Source organism: Gambusia affinis, linkage group LG04 (genome assembly GCF_019740435.1).
Source record: "Gambusia affinis linkage group LG04, SWU_Gaff_1.0, whole genome shotgun sequence".
Lineage (NCBI taxonomy): Eukaryota > Metazoa > Chordata > Actinopteri > Cyprinodontiformes > Poeciliidae > Gambusia > Gambusia affinis.
Genome location: NC_057871.1, coordinates 20,633,486 through 20,656,726, shown reverse-complemented (window position 1 = coordinate 20,656,726; position 23,241 = coordinate 20,633,486). Strand labels below are relative to the sequence as shown.

At 40.7% G+C, this 23,241-nt stretch overlaps 2 protein-coding genes across 3 annotated transcripts; both read left to right on the top strand.

The window, feature by feature from the left end:
- The first annotated feature begins 3,653 nt into the window (after positions 1-3,653).
- Positions 3,654-7,369, top strand: LOC122829556 (zinc finger protein OZF-like). The gene is made up of 2 exons (XM_044114215.1): positions 3,654-3,926; positions 4,954-7,369. The coding sequence occupies exons 1-2, from the start codon at positions 3,884-3,886 to the stop codon at positions 6,261-6,263; spliced, it is 1,353 nt and encodes a 450-aa protein (XP_043970150.1). The 5' UTR covers positions 3,654-3,883; the 3' UTR covers positions 6,264-7,369.
- A 656-nt stretch (positions 7,370-8,025) lies between these two features.
- Positions 8,026-21,815, top strand: wbp1lb (WW domain binding protein 1-like b). 2 transcript variants are annotated; one of them, XM_044114224.1, is made up of 4 exons: positions 8,026-8,513; positions 16,297-16,399; positions 17,102-17,263; positions 18,515-21,815. In XM_044114224.1, the coding sequence occupies exons 1-4, from the start codon at positions 8,427-8,429 to the stop codon at positions 19,315-19,317; spliced, it is 1,155 nt and encodes a 384-aa protein (XP_043970159.1). In that variant the 5' UTR covers positions 8,026-8,426; the 3' UTR covers positions 19,318-21,815. The 2 variants fall into 2 exon arrangements, with proteins under 2 accessions (XP_043970159.1, XP_043970160.1); XM_044114225.1 differs by lacking the exon at positions 8,026-8,513 and adding an exon at positions 12,686-12,827.
- Positions 21,816-23,241: the final 1,426 nt, after the last annotated feature.

Sequence of the window (23,241 nt, the reverse complement as noted above, 5' to 3'; positions counted from 1 at the left end):
CAGTATGTAACTTTCATAATAATTTTATTTTTTTTTTACATATTTGTTAAAACTGCAGCTTTGTGAAAGATAGGAAATAATTTGAAAAAACAAGCTCATCTGCCTCCACCCTGTGGTCTTTCTGCCATTTGCGGAAATACTCATGCCCAGGAGGAGGGTCTTGGTGCTGTCAGTCATGCTTGTGTGCGCTGCCCCACATCCTCGCCCTGGCTCTCTGGTAATGACTGCTCAAGCTAGTTAGTATACCTAATGATAGTGGTGGATGAACAGTTTTCCTGGACTGTTAAAGAATTTTTCTGCCATTAGCACATTTAGCAGCACATATACGAACTTGACTTGACTCCTCCTGGCTCTGATAGGTTATTTTTGACTGAGAAAGGTGCATTTCTGCAAAATAGGAGCTCAGGGAGGAGGTGAAGAAGTGTGATTTTATATATATATATATATATATATATATATATATATATATATATATATATATATATATATATATATATATATATATATATATATATATATATATATATATATATATATATATATTGATGAGATCACAAGAAAAGAGCCACAACCAAAAACCTCCAACGAATAAGACAAGTCCTGAGAAGCCAGCTCAATGGCAAGAACAAGATCCGTGCAATAAACAGCTATGCCCTACCAGTAATCAGGTACCCTGCAGGAATAATTAGCTGGCCAAAGGAGGAGATACAGGCCACAGATGTTAAGACCGGAAACTACTAACAATGCACGGAGGGTTCCACCCCAAATCCAGCACACTGAGACTCTACACGAACCGCAAAGAAGGAGGCAGAGGACTAGTGAGTGTGAGAACCACTATCCAAGGCAGAGACATCCAAGATCCATAGATACATCAGGGACAAAGCCTCAACAGACAATGTGCTCAGTGAATGTCTCAAACAATGGGGAACAGAACCTGAGGTGCGGAGGAACCATCATGGGAGGACAAGCCCCTGCATGGGATGTACCACCGGCAACAAATAAGTGGCTGACATCAGAAAGTCCTACCAATGGCTGGAAAAAGCTGGACTGAAGGACAGCACAGAGGCCCTCATCATGGCCGCCCAGGAACAGGCCCTAAACACCAGAGCAATTGAGGCCCAGATCTACCACACCAGACAAGACCCAAGGTGTAGGTTGTGCAAGGAGGCCCCTGAGACAGTCCAACACATAACAGCAGGGTGCAAGATACTGGCAGGGAAAGAATACATGGAGCGACACAACCACGTGGCAGGCATAGTGTACAGAAACATCTGTGCAGAATATGGACTGGAACCCCCAAGATCAAAGTGGGAAACACCCCCGAAGGTAGTGGAGAATGACCGAGCTAAGATCCTGTGGGACTTCCAGATCCAGACAGACAAAATGGTGAGGGCGAACCAACCAGACATAGTCGTGGTGGATAAACAACAGAGGAAAGCCGTTGTGGTGGATGTGGCAATACCAAGTGACTGCAACATCAGGAAAAAGGAGCATGAAAAACTAGAGAAATACCAGGGCCTAAGGGAGGAACTGGAGAGGGCCTGGAAGGTGAAGACCACAGTGGTGCCTGTGGTCATCGGGACCCTCGGGGCAGTCACCCCCAAACTGGAACAGTGGCTACAACAGATCCCAGGAACAACATCAGACATCTCAGTCCAGAAATGTGCAGTCCTAGGCACAACCAAGATACTAGGAACCCTCAAGCTCCCAGGCCTCTGGTAGAGGACCCGAGCTATGAGGAAGAAGAATCACCACCCGCGGCGGGTGAGAAGGGAATTTTTTTTTTTTTTTTATATATATATATATATATATATATATATATATATATATTGATGAGATCACAAGAAAAAGAGCCACAACCAAATACCTCCAACGAATAAGACAAGTCCTGAGAAGCCAGCTCAATGGCAAGAACAAGATCCGTGCAATAAACAGCTATGCCCTACCAGTAATCAGGTACCCTGCAGGAATAATTAGCTGGCCAAAGGAGGAGATACAGGCCACAGATGTTAAGACCCGGAAACTACTAACAATGCACGGAGGGTTCCACCCCAAATCCAGCACACTGAGACTCTACACACGAACCGCAAAGAAGGAGGCAGAGGACTAGTGAGTGTGAGAACCACTATCCAAGACGAGACATCCAAGATCCATAGATACATCAGGGACAAAGCCTCAACAGACAATGTGCTCAGTGAATGTCTCAAACAATGGGGAACAGAACCTGAGGTGCCGGAGGAACCATCATGGGAGGACAAGCCCCTGCATGGGATGTACCACCGGCAAATAACCGAAGTGGCTGACATCAGAAAGTCCTACCAATGGCTGGAAAAAGCTGGACTGAAGGACAGCACAGAGGCCCTCATCATGGCCGCCCAGGAACAGGCCCTAAACACCAGAGCAATTGAGGCCCAGATCTACCACACCAGACAAGACCCAAGGTGTAGGTTGTGCAAGGAGGCCCCTGAGACAGTCCAACACATAACAGCAGGGTGCAAGATACTGGCAGGGAAAGAATACATGGAACGACACAACCAAGTGGCAGGCATAGTGTACAGAAACATCTGTGCAGAATATGGACTGGAACCCCCAAGATCAAAGTGGGAAACACCCCCGAAGGTAGTGGAGAATGACCGAGCTAAGATCCTGTGGGACTTCCAGATCCAGACAGACAAAATGGTGAGGGCGAACCAACCAGACATAGTCGTGGTGGATAAACAACAGAGGAAAGCCGTTGTGGTGGATGTGGCAATACCAAGTGACTGCAACATCAGGAAAAAGGAGCATGAAAAACTAGAGAAATACCAGGGCCTAAGGGAGGAACTGGAGAGGGCCTGGAAGGTGAAGACCACAGTGGTGCCTGTGGTCATCGGGACCCTCGGGGCAGTCACCCCCAAACTGGAACAGTGGCTACAACAGATCCCAGGAACAACATCAGACATCTCAGTCCAGAAATGTGCAGTCCTAGGCACAGCCAAGATACTGCGCAGAACCCTCAAGCTCCCAGGCCTCTGGTAGAGGACCCGAGCTAAGAGGAAGAAGAATCACCACCCGCGGTGGGTGAGAAGGGAATTTTTTTTTTTTTTTTTATATATATATATATATATATATATATATATATATATATATATATACTAGGGTATTTTGGGTAACAAAAGAGAAGATAAGTTGGATAAGGAGGCGGTTACTAAAGGAGTTATTGAAATGCCAATAAAATTATCAAAAATCCAAGGCAAAAGCATAGCTTGGAAAGAAAATAGAAAGAAGTTATGCAAAATAGGTGGGATAATAAAATAAATAGAAAACATTTGCTGTATAGGACACAAAATACAGTTGATGTTATAAGAATTAGAGGAATAAACAGGAGGGAGGAGATAATTCTAAATACAATAAGAACTGGTCATAGTTTTTTTTAGTGGTTTATTGGTGTACAACAGAAATGACAGAACACGTTTTTATTAGTTACAGATAATCTAAGGGTCAAAGAAAATAATTGATTGTGGAAATAGGTTTTAGATTTAAATTAGAAATTTAAAAATTTTGTTGTTGTATGGAGCTCCATATTGTTCCGATAGATAGTAATGAACGGAAAGATTTTTCTGTTTTGGAAAAATACTGGAGAATTTGAGGAAAGGCGAAAAGTAGTAAAATCCAATAGATGGCAGTAGTGCAACATTGATGGGTGAAAGCTCCCGTTACAAACTAAAGAAGAAGACCGTGTATGATTTTGAGGAAGAACAACGTGCTTCGCTGAGTTTGGATAAAAACTGAACTTTATCTACTCAGTAATTGATAAAAGAGGTCAAATGGTGGTTGTGAGCTGCTGTCGGAGACATTTCTGAAGAAGCTAGAAAGGGTTAAAGAAAATAACCTTCGACACATCATGGAGGCTGGTTTCAACCAGAAGGTTCTGCTTGACGGATTAGGTTTGTATGTTTTCATGACAGTTGCAGTTGAGGAACATTTTAAGACGACTAATGGATCAGTTACTTACAGCTCAAATGTAGCCAGTAGACATTTTAGACGAGCGACGTCCGCCATATTGTGAGTGGTAAGAGGGTGTGGAAACCGATTGAAGTGTGCTGTGAGACACCGCGGGGTTGAAAATCTCTTTCGGCTTGTTTAGCAGTATTTTTGTTTATGCTGCTGCACAAAAATAAATTATTGGTGTTTTTTTATATTTAAAAATCTTATATTTAGACACATAGGATCAGTTTGAAATTCGGGAAAGGACCAAACCACAAATCCAGACATGCTCTTGTAGTTTTGTTGACTTGGAATTAGTCTGTTAATCTACCAACACAAACATGTGTAGAATTTTGTTGTATTGCTGTTATGTGTAGATGAATGACAGAGTAGAATCTGCTCAGATTATAGATGAACTGGTAGGAGCATCAGACTAAGGCAGATGTTTGTGCCTCAGTCTGATGCTCATCGGTTCAGATCAGTTTCTGGTTTATTGAACCAGGAATTAAACAATGTGTGTTCAGTTTAACAAGCTATAAATCATCGCAAAATATATCAGAATTACATCAATATGTTCATACAAAGTGACCTTTGATATTAAATTTGCTAAAATAAATGGAAGATTCACAATGGGTCTGTAATTAGATTTTTGTTGTTAAGGTTGGTTTTTACTCATTTTCCCCTTTTTAAAACTTGTTTTTTCCACATAGAAACTAGTTTAAAAATATATTTTGTTCCACTGATAATTCCATACAGGAGTTATTGAGACAAAAAGAGGCAGAAATGGTTTCATTGTGTGGTTGTTGAGAATGGGTGAAAAGATGTTCACATAAATAGAAAGAAACCTTCCTGCAATATAAAGGCTAAGAAAATGTTTAAATTAATTTTAACCAAATAATCTAAATATATCTTCATTAAACTAGTTCAGTCCAGTCTGCTGCCCAAATACTTTCTAATATGCAGAATGTGTTTCCATGTTTGCTACAGATGTTAAGCAGATACTGATGGTTAAAGAAGAAGCTCCTGAAGACCACAGATCTGTTGCAGAGCTGCATGACCCAAAGCCGCAGCAGATAAAGGAGGAAGAGGAGGAAATCTGCATCAGTTTGGGGGCAAAGCAGCTTAAGGAAGACATTGATGCCATCAGGTTTCCAGTCTATGCTACTCCAATAAAGAGTGAGGATGATAAACAGTCCATTCTGCTCTCACAGAATCTTTATAAAGACGAAATTAAAGACAGAGATCTTCCAAAAGAAATCGATGGGGAAGAATGCATCAAAATAGAGAACTGTGGAGATGTTTCAATTTCCTTAAAGACTGAAGATACTGAGAAGAATGAAGAGGACAATGATGTAAATGAGTCTCCTTCTGAGTTAGATTCTGGTCTGAAAACTGAGAACTTGGACAATGACTGGAAGGAGAGAAGAGCTCCAGAATCAGATGGAAACATTAACAAACCTTTTAGCTCTTCTGAGTTTCCTGAACAATTTGTTCACTGTCACTCTCTTCAGACAGCTATAACACATTCAGAAATGGGATCTTCAACCACTGTGGGTAATAAATATTTTACAGAGAAGAAAAATGTGAACTCAAAAAGTAAGATCCAGACAGGAGTGAAGTTGAGCTGTGAATACTGTGGTAAAACATTTTCTGGTAAATACACTTTAAACACGCACGAGAGAATCCATACAGGGCAGAAACCTTTCTGTTGTGATCTCTGTGGACAAAGATTTAACCAAAAATCGACTTTAAACAGACACATGAGAAACCACACAGGACAGAAACCTTTCTGCTGTGATTTTTGTGAACAAAAATTTAGCCAAAAATCACATTTAATCAGGCACATGAGAAACCACACTGGACAGAAACCTTTTTGTTGTGACTTTTGTGGACAAAGATTTAACCAAAAATCACATTTAAGCAGACACATGAGAAACCACACTGGAGAGAAACCTTTTGGTTGTGATTTATGTGGACACAAATTTGGTGAGAAATCAAATTTAAACATACACATGAGAATCCACACAGGACAGAAACCTTTTTGTTGTGATATATGTGGACAAAATTTTGCCGCAAAATCAAATTTAATCACACACATGAGAAGCCACACAGGACAGAAACCTTTCTATTGTGATCTCTGTGGACAGAAATTTAGCCGAAAATCACATTTAAACACTCACATGAGAATCCACACTGGACAGAAACCTTTCTGTTGTGATCTCTGTGGACAAAAATTTAACCAAAAATCTAATTTAAACACACACATGAGAATCCATACAAAAGGAAAAAATGTTTAGCTATGAATACTCAAACTGCACAGCTCCAGTTAGCTGTGAAACATTAATGACAACATGGTTGTCATTAAAGTCAAGAGTTTTCTCTCTGTGGTTTCAGCATTATCTAGTGGCCAATTTTTGTATTTCATTTCTTTAACAATTAGTTGTAATAATAGACTTTGGGAAATATTTAATTTAGATATAAAAACAACACAGCAACACTGTAAAAATACTGCAGGTTGTTTATTTTTTAGAAATTTTAATAAAATATTGTCACACGAACGTCACCATGTTGTTCACGCTGGAATGCATTTTGGGTAAATGACATCTATAGGTCCAACTGCACTAGCTCCATCCAGCCAAACCAACGATGACTAACGCCATTAAGCCTTTATAATTTGAGCCGGAGCACTTTAAAATCCATGGGAATGTAGAAATCACAAGAGGTAATGAAAAGGACGAGAAACAAACGGATGAAGAGGACAGAGTTGGCTGTAGGAGCTGGTGTTTCGCTTTTGTTGCCACCTTCAGCTTCATAAATGAAACAATGAATGATACATGCCTCTTGTCAGACTGTGTGATCCTGTAAGTATTTCTAACAACTGTTTAGGGTTGGTCGGATCGATGGTTTCATAGTCGGTACCGGCGGCAGTATAGCTCCATTAGCATTTCAAAGAGCTTCCAGCTTTGCCTGTCAGCACGGTATTTATTTTTAACTTGCGATGGTAATGATCACCTATCAGCCTTTGTCAGTTTTTCTCGTACAAATGACTCGATGTGCTCTGCAGAGAAATGTTGAGGGCAAAAATATAGGTTTTTCGGAAGTTGCTGACTCCCACTATGCTATTCTTTTTTTCATGTGGGAAATTATCCAGATTCACCTTCCATTTATTTGGTTCCTTATTGGACATTCATGTCAACTTTTCTGGCCAGTATTTCTTTAATACGGTCTGGAGATCTGTCTTGTAACAAAAGTAAATCTGTTAAATTGTTTAAAGTGATGGTAAATTAACATCACATTACACTAATGTCAACACTAATTAAGACAACCCATGATATGGTAAACTAGAACATCTTTGTGCTACATAGCACCAGCTACTGTTCAGGAATGGTCCAGTGCTGTGTTATTTTAATAATCTGGGGTGGTACTTGGGGATCCAATCTAGGTCCTCCGCTGTCTCCAGCACTACCTTGGGACGATTTCCTTGTGATTTGGTTGTGTTGATTTAGGCTGCAGTTTGTAATAAAATCTTCGCCCTTTTCAACCAAAGTCCAGCCTGAAGAGCCTTATTCCTGAACCATCACCTCACCAACCCCTTGAAGACACTGACAGAGTACACCACACAAGCTTCCAAGCTTCTGCCTCACATAGCACGCCTCCTCAGTAATGTCCCCACTCAGCTCCTTCAGACTAGGTAGCAGCAGTTAGGTAGTCTGAAGGAGCTAGCTAACTGCTAGCTGAGCTGATTGGACAAGCTACTTCTCAGTGCAGAAATGGTGAAAACGTTGTTAAAGGGTCAATAGATTGTTATTAAAGGGTGGAGTTTTGGAAAGAGCAGGCATTTTTAAAGACATAGAGGCCCAATTTCAAGGCCTTATTTTTTTAAATAACTGAAGGCTACTTGACTATATAAAATGGCAATATGTGCCTAGAAAATACATAATGCTGGCCCTTTAAGACCACGTCAAATTTGGAACCAGGGTCAAATCTTTTATTTCCAAAAATTCTGAGGCCACCTTCCAAAGTGTTTATATCCACTTTATGCCTTTCATTTATTCTTTCTGAAGGACACAACAGCGTCAGAATGGGCTGGTTCGTTCACTGACGGGATGAGTTACATAGAAGATGCTTAGAGTAAAAAAAAAAAACACTCACTAAGTTATTCAATTTTAAACAATTCGTTCAGGATTTGCACACCACTAAAGACCACGCCACGCCCAAATGACCGAAGCAGAGTGTCTGTCTCGGGAAGGGGATGTCTTGTGTAACAGCGGTATCAGGCAGCGGCGCACCGAAAGCAACCAGTTGCTCCGGCCCGGAATCTCGTTGTCATGTCCCAGAGGAGGCGGCGCATACGGCGGCCTCTGAGCGCAACTCGAGCCGAGACATAAGTTGAAGACACAGTCAGGGGACGCTGTTTGTGGACAATAAACGTTTACCTCCCGCGACCGGTTCTTGGAGGAATGAAAGGCGTATGTTCGGCTCTAAAGATGGGGTTGTTTTTGCATGCTGTCGGCTCTGTCAGTCCCACGGAGTCCGCACCAGAGGGGGTAAGGTTGGAAGGCAAGGTTCTTAACCAGAACTGTTGGCTAAAACCCATTTTAGGTTTTAGCCAACAGTTCTGGTTAAGCTTACTACATAATGTAAATACTGAGTCGTTTGTTTTAGCTGCTTGGTTTAGATACTAACTACAGAAAGTTGTTTACCTGCATAAGCAGTGCTACACGAACTGAGATGTTAGCATGCCTGCTAGCTGTTAGCTTCCACAGCTAGCGAGGCTAAGGCTAAGAAGCTGTCGCGGCCTTTCTTGTATTTGTAGTTGGGGGGGTTGATATTTTAGCAGAGCCAAGTTTTAGAAACAACAACTCTACAAGTGAGCATAACACAGTTGGTCGTATTATAGGTGGAAAAATTGGGTGGCAACAACATCTGTTATCGTTTACTTCCAAGCTGCATCATCTTTTAACAGCCGTCTGGTTGCACTTTTCTGTCTTTAAACGAGTCCAGACTGATTCTCATCTTCTTTGTGTTTAGAAAGTAGTTTGAGGTGTTTATCTAAACAGTTTAATTTAAAAGAGCACTGTTAGAAAATTCAAACAACCACATAATGTTTGTTGGTTGAAAATTAGGATAAAGTGTTTCAAAAGCCAACATTCTGGTGTTGCTATGCCTTTAAATTCAGACTTGTGAAGAGCTGACAGCATAATCACACACGAAATGAAAATTAAAAATCAAAACGGAGACTGTTGTGAAACCTGGAGCAGTTCAATAGATTTTTCAGTTTTTTTATTGATAATATTAGTTTAAAATCACTGTAACAACCCCTTTATTCTACCAGTAGGTCATGTTTGTTGTTTCAGAATTAAAGATCACAAGTGATTGTCCTCCTTTGAAATACAAATATCATTTTGCTTACATTTGTAATCAAACTCCTGAATGACATATTCTGTAATTGAGATTAAAAATACTTTTAAATTGATAATAGTCTAGACCTTTGTTGTAATTTAAAAATCACTGTCCCAACACCTTGCACTGGCTAATCAATTTGTTGATTAAATTGTATTTTTTGGCTGTAGACATTTGAAACTGTTACTGTTCATCTTCAAGTACATCAAACTTGGCTTTGTCTGACCAAGACTTCAACCACAAGTCAGGCTTGGGCTACATTCACACATTAGTCAAATGCAACCCATATCTGACTTCTTTATGTCAGTCTGAATGCCCCGATCTTTTCACCCAAATACAAATCCGCATTGTATCACCTCCATATGTGGTACTAAATCAGATATCAAATTGTTTGCAAAGCATCTGCCGTCTGAACGGTTATGTCGCGTTTTGCGCCGTTGATATGTTACATGCCTGAGCTGTTGTACTCATTTTCTAATTTGACTAGGGTCAGTACTTTTTATTTTTTTAAGCAGTTATGAGACACAGTGGCAAAACCCGAAATTGCTGCAACATAAGTTTCTCAACCGGTTGTTGCTAGGTAACCAAAGAAAAACGTAGTTGATGCCACCAACCTTTCTTAGCTGACCATAAGAGGGTGAGCATCGTTCTCTTCTTTCCTTTCATGATGCCACCTGTTTTTCCTGCTGCTTTTCTGCCTGCTGTCTGTAATGACTGTTTCCAGCCATTGTTCATTTTAATAAAACACAATGCTCCTTCCAACAAAACCTACAAACCTTAACAGAGATTGTCCCAAGAATTTGTTAGATCAATACCAATGTCACAGCGTGTACTCGGACACAAAGTAATTTTAATCAGACTTCTTTTTAAAAGAAAAGAAATAAGTTTTTTGAAGTATTTTTAATTATACGTAGTGGGGGAATCAAATTTCCCCGAAGTTTGATTCCATTTTCTGAAATGAGAAGTTGAGGCTTTGGAAGTTTGAAGCAATGAGATCACTGTGTGGTTGACGCTGTCATGCACAATCGGTACGGAGTTACGGCCCCCGTCATTCAGACATAGCTGCAACTTCCAGTTAATATCTAGTTTTAAAATCAAACAATAGATACAAACATAAACAATGTGAGAGGAAATTTAACATGCAACTTTCATCCTGAGCATCTTGTCTAGATGTTTTGTTTTTTTTTTTTTTGGTTTCAAGAGCAGCTACAAATCCATTGCATCATCTGAGCAATGGATGATCATCAAGGTCTTAGTGACCTTGACGATCATAATAAGGTCTCTTTCTTTCACAGTTAATCGGATTAAGAAATAATTGTTCAGTGAGGGGCCCATGAGCGTCGGCTGATTGCCTTATAGTCTTACATGAAAGTGGATCAGTTGTGGCTGTGAAGTCTGGCTTAACAGAGAACTGCAGACACCTCTCTTCAGACACAGTATCACATAGTCACAAAGACATCTTTTAGGTTCTCAGCAGCTTTTCATTAAGGTTGATGTTCTGCTGCAAAGATTTTCAGGGATGGTAACCAAATCTGTGTCTTAATCTGTTTGTAAAGAATGAGAGAGGTGGACAGTTTGGGTATGTAGGAGAATCTGATCCGTACAGACTGTTCTCAATGTTATTTTCTTCTCCTTTTTTTTTTTTTTTTTTTTTTTAAGTTGATCTTTCATACTTTTTGTCTGGATCTCACTGAAAGGCAGTATAAATTTCTGCTGTTATGTAATTTTTTAGATTATGTTGATCAGCACTTCTTCTGGGTTTTTGAAAGACTTTCAAAGTCTAAGAAAGTTTGCTGCTTTTTTAAGCAGCAAACGGGAGGGTTGCTGGTGCCTATCTCCAGCTGCGTGCCGGGCGAGAGGCGGGGTTCACCCTGGACAGGTCGCCAGTCTGTCGCAGGGCAACACAAAGACATACAAGACAAACAACCATTCACACCTAGGGAGACTTTAGAGAAACCAATTAACCTGACAGTCATGTTTTTGGACTGTGGGAGGAAGCCGGAGAACCCGGAGAGAACCCACGCATGCACAGGGAGAACATGCAAACTCCATGCAGAAAAATCCCTGGCCGGGAATCGAACCCAGGACCTTCTTGCTGCAAGGCAACAGCTTTATCAACTGCACCACTGTGCAGCCCTGTTTAGTTTTTTAATGTTTTTTTTTTTTTTGTGAAATTCAGGAAGTTATTTCAAATGATGCCATTCCCGTCAACATTTTCTAATGTGCTACTTCAGATTAAAAAACTTTAATGGAAAGATAATTATTGATACAGAAAATCTCTGGGTCCTTTTCACTTTGTAACAACTTCCACATTGAAGGGAGTTGTGATAGTAAATGATATACCTCCAGGCGAGTCTTTTGGTCAGCAAGAATCAAGCTGAAAATGAAGAACTCATCGATCACCTGAAGGTTGATGCATTTCTTTAGTCCTCTTTGCTGGATTAAAAATTTGTGTTTTTTTTTTTTTTATTTGTGCTGCAAAGGTCAGGCAACAGAAGGTCTGCCTTTTTGGTCCAAAATAAAGAAGGAACTTACAAATTGTTTTTTTTTTTCTTCTCCCTACCAGGGGGTCTTTTGTGGGCTCTAGTGTCCCTTATATGACAGTAGGCTGACAGGACAGGGGGGAAGACATGCGGGTCCGGGAATCGAACCCCTGACGGCCGCGTTGAGGACTCGAGGCCTCCAAATGTGGGTCGCGTTATCCCCTACGCCACCACAGCACGCCCCTTACAAATTGTTTTTTTTAAAAATTACGCAGGTTTTATTTGAATGCTTTTTCCTCATTTTAATAGCATTTTTGAGTATTCAGATCGGCGCTTTCAACCAACCAACCAAACCAGATTCTTTTAGGTAAAACGAGCCTCAGTCTGAGAAGCGTAGGACACCAACTAAGTCAGGAGAACAACAGATATTATTGCAACAGAAGAACAGAACGTCATGTGATCTTTAAATCTTTTCACAGACTGGTTTGATGTTTTTAGAAGGCCATGTTGATAAAGTCGAAACATCCGATGGTTTAAAACCAGGCTGCTGCTTTAGAGTCAGCGGTTAGATTTTGTTCTCATCCTGTGCGTCTTGTACAACTTCTGCTATTCCCGTGTTCCTCCTCTGTGTCCAGATGCATCCATCGTTTCTCTCTGTGCGTCTTGCACTCGACACGCTCCTCTCACCACCTTATTATCATGGAGCGGTGCAGCCAGGAGGCTGTTCTCAGCCTCTGCCTGGAAATTTCCGTAAAGCAATCCTTGTTGGCTGTTTGGGCTGTGTTGGAGTGGGGTGGGCGTGTGCGAGTGTTTGGGTGGGTCGAGTCGAAGAAGGCAGTGGAAGGTAAGCAGAAAGAGAGGGGGTACGCTTAAGAGCTTTTTGACTTTTCCTCAGTGGGGAGACCGAGCCGTTAGGTGAAAGAGGGATTGTCTGGATCTGGAGTCGTCATGCCTCTAAGTCAAGGACTTGCGATGGTAATCTATAGAAACTAAAACTTATCTTTATATTTAACCTTTGCTTGCGAACGATTAAGATAAGTCTTGACAAAGTCCAAGAAATTTTCTCGGCGCATATTGCTTTCTTTAATTATCTGTGCTGCTTTTTTGGCATCCTCTCTTCTAATCCATCTTGTTTTCTTTGACTTCCTAGCTTTTCACAGGTTTGATGGATGTCAGTAACAGGTTCTGTTGGGTTAACTTTTGACCAGGCTGCAAGTTCGCTGTGTTGTCAGTGAAAACATACAGCAGGCTATTGGAGGGGAGACAAAACTTTAGAGGATTTCTGCTGAAAATGACCTCCAAATGGATCACCCGTTGATGTTTTAGGTTTACATTGTGTATTTGCATTGTGGGCAACATGCTGAGGGATTTTGTGCTGGCTGCGATAAAACAGTTCCGCTTGATTTGCACTAGAAAAAATGTCAAGCAATAAAACAGTTTTGATATTTTATCAAGACACTAAAGATTGCAACAATGATAATGAAGGGTAAGCTTTTAAGTTCAGTGATGCATGTGGCCTATCAGGCAGTACATGGTATTATTGGTTTTTTTTTTTTACATACTGAAATGTGAGTAAAGCTAATACATTTATTGGGTTCTAGTCATTATTATTAACTCTAAATTCAAGGTTTGAGTTGGAGATGTGCCTGTCTGAATTTTGTGGCTATTTTCTAAAGATTTACTTTAAGAAATGTAATATGTAATCTACATTTGCCATCATAATTGGTCCAACTTTATTTAATAGTTGAAGTTTTCAGGAGTATCTCTATATGCCTTACTGATTTGCATCCTAATTCCATCTCTACGTCTTACTATTTTCTCTCGGCCTTCTTCTGTATCATGCGCCTGAACAAACCATTTCAAACCACACGTACTGAAGCATTGCATCAGTTTATTTATCTTAGCAGGTATGAATTAATTGTGAAGATAAATAACATGTTCCAACTTTCTGAAGACTGTATAGATAGATGTATAACTCTATGTCCATTAACTGTGCTTCTGATCTCCATGTGGGATTGTTGGCTCTTATTAATGATGACACATTTTGTTCACTGATCAAACTGAAATGATCCAGAAACATTGAATCACATAAACCTCATTAGACTGCTTTCTTACATTAAACAATACAAGTAACCCGAAAACCATTACACCGAATTAGATGTTTAAAATGTATAGAATTGTTGTTCTTTTTGAAATATTGCTTTATGAAATGTATTAAAATTTTTCTGTATTTGTACTCTAGATTTAAATGATTGACCCTGTTGGATGGACTTCCACTGCCTGTGACGGCCACACCTCATTTTAGTGGCTTGAACACTCAAACTCACTAAAAGTGACAATATGTTGATGGTAAACAGACTGTGGAAACTGGAGGCTAGTCAAATATTGTCTCTTCAGTATTAAACAGCAATATCCCAAATGCATGTTGTGCCCGTGTGTTAAAGCAGGGGGAAAACGCCCCCAGGACAGGTGTGAATTGTTGCATGGTTAAGTTCAAAATGTCCTGTGGAAGACGTCACGTTTGGGGAAAAGTCAAGTTTGAAAAGAACAAACCTGCAAAAGCACCGGAGGGCAGAAAAAAGCCAAAATCACCTGCATCTTCTTAATAATGAAACATTCACGGCGCTGATTTCTCAGAAATAGCAATAGAATAGATATCTCCTATGTCGCTGTTAATCGGGAACAACAGCTGTAATGGCATTTTTGCCATCAAACTAATAGCCTAGTAAAACAGTTTATCCTTTAGTGAAATGCTGAACTTCATTCTCTTAAATATATACATTTCAGATCAAGTGACTGAGATGAATCGTTGTGACCAACATACCATAATCAATACTTTTTCTGTTTCCTGCTAACCTGGCTTATGCAACAGAAACTCACTAAGTACATCAGTAGTTTATGACTTAATGTTAGCAGCACATTTATGTAAACAAGTCAAAGAAAACAACTGAAAGTTAAAAAATAAAAATCACAATATGTCATTACAGCTCTGAAAAAATAAGAGACCACTTAAAATGATCAGTCTGTAAAATGAACATTATTCTTTTATTCTATGAACTACTGACATGTCTCTGAAATTCCTAGCAAAATTTTTTTATTTATTTGCAGAAAATGAGAAATGGTCAAAGTAATGAAAACATGGAGCTCGTTCAGACCTCAAATAATGCAAAGAAAACAAGTTTGTATTGATTTAGAAACAACAATACTAATGTAGAAATCAATATTTGGTGGAATAACCACAAGGGTTTCAGTGGGATTCAGTGCAGTGGTTTCTTAATTGTTAGAGTTGTATGTACTTGATTGTTACTTCTGTAATGAGTGAACTTGGAAAAATATGACTTAAATATTGGAGGTAATGGTAACTGATGACTAAACACAATCAGCCCTGTGGGTTTTTGCTAAAAAAAAAACTTCTGCCAATGTCTTTATTAGCACTTAAAACAAAGCTGTGTTTACCCCTAATGACTCATGGAGCAGAATTTTATTATCAGACTCTTTTCCAAATCTTTTCCTCCCATGAAAGGAATATCTGTGGAACGCCTCGAGGGAATTTATTCCCAATTGTCCGGTTTCTCTTTGACTCGAGGATCAACAGATTAGATTTCTCTGGTCAAAGGTCTAGGTCAGTGTGACCGCACATCCATCCCTTTCTGCTGGATGTAATATTTCAGGAATGCATGGAGGGATTTTAATTACTACTGGCACAGGGATCTGCTTGGATTGGATAATTTAGTTTATGTTCAGGGTCTTTTATTACCACATTATTTATAAGAATACAGCAACACTCTGCAAAGCTCTTAAATAACCAAGAAGAAATTATTCCTGATAGCTTTTTTTTCTTTTTTCTTTTTATTATTTCTATGAACAAATAGTTTTAGTTTGGTTATTTGCCTCTTCTGTAAGGCTGGGTTGGTTCAAACATGAGGAGTTTAAACATTTATGAATAGCTTATTACTGGGAAGCGCGGGTTGTGATGGAAAAGTAAAATGCCAAGTAGTCCTTGTCTGTTACAAAACTGCAAGCATTGAAATTGCAATGACAATTTTAATTCAGTGTGTAGTGCAGTTTTAGTTTGCAAATAATTTTTTTCCCCCCTGAAGTGTAAATCATCAACCCTTATACCTTAAAACTACAGTATAGTGGTGAAAAATGTGCGAGTCTGTTAATAAATGTAGTTTCTCATTACTCACACTGTTGCTGCAGTCTTCACCTCACCTGGTCTTTGTCCTCCTCCAAGCACATTGGAAGCGGGTGACGTTCTGCATGGATAACTGGCTGTAGACAACGGAGGCTTGAATACCAGAAAATTGAGAAATTTAAGGGAATCCGTATTGTGCCGCTCTTTCATTTTTACCCACGGCCTGAAATGATACGACTAGACAAGATGACTTATTTTATGCCAAGAAACATTCCTTCACGACGTTCTGCTGTCCTTGTGTTGCAGAGCTTGATCCACTGTGATGGCGTCAACAACCAGAGCTACTTCTGCGAGTATGGACACTGCTGCGGAGAGTCCCAGTGTTGCAGTTATTACTATGAGCTCTGGTGTAAGTTTTCTTTGGATTTCTGCAAACAAAACAAATGCATTATGGGTCAAAAGCAGCACTTTAGAGACTGTTGATTGTCAGATTGTCTAATCTATAAATTTCTCTTAGTTTGTTGGTAGAAGAGCAGTATGAAATGTTACTGAAAAGGTTATTCAACAATTTGACGCCCATGCAGAGATTCATTTTCTCAGAGCCTGAATTTAATGTTTTCTGTGCGTTTTTGTTTGGGTCTGCCTCCTTGTTCGCTCGTCCTTGAAGTGAAATTCCTCACATTTTTGTGTGACAACACAACAGAGATCTGTTCATTTCCCCACACATAGTAAACAAAGTTTCTCTCCTGCTTCCTGCTGCAGTTCAAGCTTACGTCTAGAGTAGCTGAGAGGGTATCACTAAAAGCACATTCAAATTATTTGCTTGAATAACAGAATAATCTTGAAGATGTGAGTCAGTGTAAGAAATGTGAAATGGATTTTTTTAATAAGAGCTTATTCTGTTAAATTGAACCCGTGCCACCAAATGAAATGATTTCTTAAATAGGAGTGCTTTGAACCACTATGTTAGGTATTGGGTGAATTACTTCTCTTAATAAATTATTTGGATGCACAGAATCCTATTTTAATTGCTTCCTGTTTTATTTTTGAAATAAGAAGCAAAACAATGAAATTAGGATGTCTAAAGTAAATGTTTCTTTTTCCATCTTAGGGTTTTGGTTGGTGTGGGCAATCATCTTTATTTTGTGCTTCTGCTGCATTTGCCACCATCGGCGCACGAAACACCGAATGCAGCAGCAACAACGGCAGCACGAGATCAACCTCATCGCCTACCGTGAAGCACACAACTACCCCTCAGTTCCCTTTTACTTCCGTAAGTACACAAGTCTTTGAATTTTGCATTGGTGAAACCTGCAGGTACCCTGACAAGGATTAGTGTAGAAATAGTTTGAAGCTTTTCATATCTAACCATGTTGGGATGTAGCTTCACCACTGACTTAAAAGAAAATCAGCTTGTTTATAAAAAAAATAAAAATAAAAGTTACATTTTTGTCTGTGGGTATGTTTTCCTCATTGGAAACATTTTCTGGTATGTTTACCAGAAAAAAAAAAAAAGTTTTCTAAGTCAAAGTGGGAGCTTGGCTGAGATTTAATGTTTGCACTGAGATCCATCCTGGGGGTCCTGCAGCATCAGGACCTTACTTGTTTGCATGTCCCAGCCTTCAGGAAACGCCGAGCGTTGCTTTCTTGGTCACTTCCCAACTTTGCAAAACCTGCTGCCACCGTGTTTCAGCGCAGGGAAGAAAATCCAGAAGTGACTCGATCACTTTACACCTCCTGATACTGCAGGAGGGCTTGAATACTGTTCTGGAAAGCTCTGTGAGGCCTTAGGGAGAAGGTTAGACAGATGTTTTTATACGTCGTATAAAAAGATGCATAGCCATTTATTTCTCTGTCTGATATTGTGGCAGACATTACCAGAATTATATTTTTTTTCCAACAAACTTTTAATAGGCTGAGAGTGCCACGTTCATCAGTTCAACTGTCAATAGAGATATAATAATAAGGTTATGTTGAAATGTTGAAGCAGCATCTCAAGAGATCGGCCAGAACATCAAAGCTTCGGCCCAAACAATATTCCAAATGAACAATGACCCTAAGCTTAATGTCAGATTAGTTTGCTTTAGGTAAGAAACTCTAAATTAGATTATAAGAAACTCTTGGTGCGTCACTCGGCCCTGATCTGATTCGCATGGAAAAATAAATTTTGACTCGGGCTGAAAGGTGTGTGGGAGCGAGTCGACCTGCAAACTTGACCCAGTTACACCAGTTCTGTCAGGAGGAATGGGCCAGAATTTCCAGCATGCTTGTGTAAGAAGCTGGAGGAGGAAACCCAAAAGGTTTGACTGAAGTCGTAAAGTTTGAATGCAAACACCGAGGGAGTGGATGTAAGCTTCTGAATTAAGATCGGAATCTAAGCAAAACAAAAATTGTCCAAAAACAAACTTTTGGTTTAATTTAATGTTGGTGATTGTTCTGCCGCTGTGTACAGGCTGTATGCTTTTTTTATGTAAAACATCTGTTTTGAATCTCAAAGCTGAGTTTCATCTATTTTTCTCTCTAGGGTTTTTACCAAACTACCTCCTTCCTGACTATGAAGAGGTTGTTAACCGACCTCCAACCCCTCCACCTCCTTACACCGCCCTAAACTTAAACTCCTCCTCAGTGGCTTCTGTTGCCATTGCCCCTGAGCAGCAGGCGGGACACTGTCCATCCACCCAGTGCTCTCCTGCGCCCCCGGTCTCTGACGGTCTCTGCAGTAGACCCGCAATAGAGGAAGCGCAGCCTCCTTCCTTTGACTTTAGGCCGAAGCCCGACAACAAACCTCATCAAACGGCCCAAGACTCCAGCATTATTCTTCTATCAGATGGGCTGAATGTGGAGATGCTCAGCAGCCAGGAGAAAAAAAGTGGAAGTGGGGATGACTCCTGCAAGGATCCCCTGCTCAAGGACCTGTCGCTGTCAGAAGGTTGTAGTGAGGATAAAGAGCGCCTCCCCAACGGGAGGAGGCGGCGATTCACCGGGGACTCTGGGATCGAGGTGTGTGTGTGCGGCACACGCGGGGGCGGCGGTTGTGGTGGAGCTGGAGGGACGGGCCAGGAGCAGGAGAGTCTGCTGGGGCGCAGCGTGGATGACGGTAACGAGGAGGAGGATGCGGGCGACTTCTGTGACAGTTGCGGCCATCGAGCCTCCCTGAATTTAGAGGAGGAGCAGGCGCTGGGCGGGGCGGAGAGGAGGGGCGGGCGCGGGCCCCCGCTGACGCCTCCGAATGCAGGCGGCGGCTCACTCGGTCCCCCCGCGTGCCTTCTCCTCCACACCATCAGCGAACAGGACGGCCCGGCTCACAGCCCGGATCCGCAGGGATGAAACGCTAAGAGGTGTCAGCGGCACCTTTGGATTATTTTACGAAATGAGGCCATCTTAAAATAACCAGATGAGGGAGCAGCAAAATGACTCTGATGCAAAGGTGGTGCTCTTCCCCTTACTAGTCCCAGTGGCCTTAACCAGTGTAACATGGGTTGTGTAGGGGGCGGTGCAAGCCCCTTCTACAGCCTGCAGCAAGCGAAAGCTCTCCTCTCTGCAGTCATCCTACTCCTTCAACCCAAAGCACTGACTCGGCAACGGATTCCGTGGGAGGATGAGGACAGGAACTCTTCCGTTGCAGGAAATCTGTAGAGCTGCAGCACATTACATGGCGGTGTAACATGCACAGCGGGAAAAACCTTGAATGAACTGGTGCGTTCATAAGGATACTGCGACTTCTACGACAGGAGCAGACTGAATGGCGTCCCAGTAGTCGCGCTTTTTCAGCAACTGTAAACCACTCTGCCTTCTGTTGGTGTTGCTCTATCAGCCTTACAAGCGATACGGTAGTTTGTCTGTGTTTAGAAAAAATAAATAAATTAGATAAAGCGTGAACACTTCCAGTTTTGCACAGTTTCTCTAAAAGTGAAGATATTTTGCAAAGTCAAGCAAACCCCACCATTTTAAGGCTGAGTTTTTACTTAATTTAGCCTCGCATGGTTTGTGATTAGTTTCCATCGCAACATGTTTAAGTGGATAGGTGTGTGTGTGTTAGTAGTAGGAAATGTAACATTTACTTGGAATGTGATCATTTCAGCCTAACTTAGCTGAATGTATGTAGCCGGTGCCTAACAGAACTTGGTGTGAAAGTTTGAGGAACAATAAGCTTTAGTGAAACTGACGAACCCTGAAAAAGCAGGTACTCAAATCAAGAATGTTGAGCTTCAGAGAGATTAAAACTGAAATGACAACAAGCAAACCTCAAGATTTCTTTTGTAAGTCTCTTCAACAGATTTCCAACCCTGGCCAGCTCTTTGACAAAAAATGAATCCCTCGTTAGAAACATCGAGAACTATTCTTAATTCTTGGTGTTGAATCTTTGGCGCAACTTCCAGTCTGATGTCATTAAATATGTCAGTAACATTATTGTTTAGAACTAAAATTATGTCCTTGTCTGATTTTTTTGTTTGTGTTAATGTTTTGCATTTGCACTCTTCAGTTAAAGAGATGAAATTGAAGAAAACGATCTGAACTTTTATGCATGTTAAAATAAGCTTGGATGAACCAATTAAAACCTGGTTGTGTCGGTTTCTCCTTATATAAAATCCACCCAAAAGTATTTACACCATTGAATTTTATTTTTTTTTTTCCACTTTACAAAAAACTTTGGATTTAGGTCTGGGCTTTAATTTACTGGACAAAAGCATCCCGTCAGCATGATGCCCAGTGGGTTTCATTCTGGTCACTTCAGAGAACCATCCTCCCCTGTAAGCAGAACTTGATTGTGAGTCCAGATTTTTATCTGTAAAACTTATAATTTTCCGCCCACTTCACAATTACAAAATTCCAGTGAAATTCACACAAATTTATGGTTGTAATGTGAAAGGTTCCAGGGTTGTTTCTGTAATTCCACAACAATGAGATTCCACACTTATCGTCCTCCAAGTCCTATTATTGACGATGTTGCTAATATTTGGTGAAACCTTAGCAAACAGAGTTGTTTCACCAAGGATTCAGTTCATTATTTTGTTCAACTGCCTTTCTCCATAGAGCCCACGATATATTGTAACATGTTTTGTAAGACTTTCCTTCCTACAACTGCATGAAAACACAAAGTTCAATCTCTGCGAAGCACAGACATTTTAACAATTGGTCAGACGAATTTATTTTGGTATGAATCTATATATATATATATATATATATATATATATATATATATATATATATATATATATATATATACATACATACTGAAATAACCTTGTAGGAGCTTATTTCCCCCATGTTCTTCAGCACGGGGTTACAGTGCAATGCGAAACCTTCTTGTATTACCAGTAAGCTGATTGACCTTTATACATTGCGGACACACTTTTAAGTGCTTTACATATTAGCGTATGTTGTGAGCTACAAATGAAGAAGTATTGTGTACTTTTGTCTTATTAAAAAGAGCTATTTTCATATCTGCCTGTTCATTTAAGTGTAATAGAGAGAAAATCCTAAAACCACTTTATATTTGCGAATTGTGTACAATCACCTGTAGCGAGTTGGAGAACCATATAGTTGCTTTATAATGTTTTATACAAATCTTTAGCTTTATTTTCATGGACAGATTTTATTATATTAAGGCTAACATTGGGTTCTTTTAGAAAATCTCCCTGCATTGCAAGGTACGTTGGACTAACAATAAGTATTTGTTCAGAGATCAGGGCAGTGTTGCCAAAGATGGTTTTCTGACTTAAGTGTGTGTTTTGCACATATTCGGTGAATGTTCTGATCATAAGCCATTTATTTCAGCAACTAAGATGAATGTATGTTCAATAAATATACTAAATTTACAAACAGTGTTGTCTGGGTGACTTCCTGTCATCTTTGCTTAACCCAGTGCTTCTCAATTCCAGTCCTCAGGCCCCCCTGCTCTGCATGTTTTAGATGTACCTCTGCTCCAGAGCAGCTGATTCAAATGATTGCATGACCATCAAGTCCTGCAGCAGGCTGTTAATCACCCACATATTCAATCCAGGTGTGTGACAGAAGGGGAAACTCCTAAAACATGCAGGGCAGTGGGGGCGTGAGAACCGGAATTGAGAAACGCTGCATCAGCCATGGAAGTTTAGTGTGGAGGAACGATAAATATAGAGCAGGGGTGGGCAATCCTGGTCCTTGAGGGCCAGTGTCCTGCAACTCTTAGATGTCTCCCTGGTCCAACACACCTTAATCCAACAGCTGAATCACCTCCCAAGTGCAGTCAGGTTCTCCAGAGTCCTGCTAATGACCTCATTATTTGACTCAGGCGTGTTGAAGTACAGACACATCTAAAAGTTGCAGAAGACCAGCCCTCAAGGCCTGGAGTGCCCACCCCTGATATAGAGAGACTATAGCAAATCTTTACCCCATCACTTACTGACAATGTGTCTTACAACCTTGTGAGATGTTAATAAAAGATTTATTAAATAGTAGTTTTGTAGGTTCTCTCTGGGTGTGATTGAGTGAGTGCATGGCTGTTTGTACTGTGTGCTGCCCCCTAAAGAACCTCGTCTACTGACCGCTGGAGATGGGTACCGGCCCTATACAATCCTCCAAGTAGTGATAGTGAGATGAAGCCTCATGAGGCATTGAACCACTTAGGCCAATTGGTTGGAGAAAGGGTTCATTTCTTGAAGCTTCATGTGCACGCGAAACCACCTACTGGCCAGGTGTACAATCACAGCCAGCTGTATCTTAACACGTGTGATGCATTGAATTTTTGTATATTATGTCTCTTGGGAATGACTTCACAAAAGGTGAAGAAAAAAAGAGTCAACTGACCGCAACTCGCCTATAACAACCCACATTTTGAATGGAGCCTGTGGGGTTTATAAAGCTGGCAAACCCCGCGCCAAAATCTGAGCCACTTCCCGAAGCAGTCACGTGGTACAGCCGGGCAGCGAGGCTTCTGACGTCATCGTTTTCGGCTCCTCCCCTAAATGAAGCAAGCTTCGATACGCGCTTTACGGAAACGCCCCCTCCATTACTCGACACACGCCTCGAAGCCTCGGCACATCACGTAACATCACTACTGTACCTCCAAGGATGAACAGGTACAGACAATGAATGACTTGAGTGAATGGGGGAAATGTATGTTCGACCACTTTCAGAAACTACAGAAGACCTCTTTTTAATCCCAAAAATGCTGAAACCAGAGCTTAGTGAGCCACCAGACACAGGGCTGTCAAGAGCAATAGCTGCCACATTCTTTGTGTTAAGCCACTTCTCAACAATGTCTGAAGT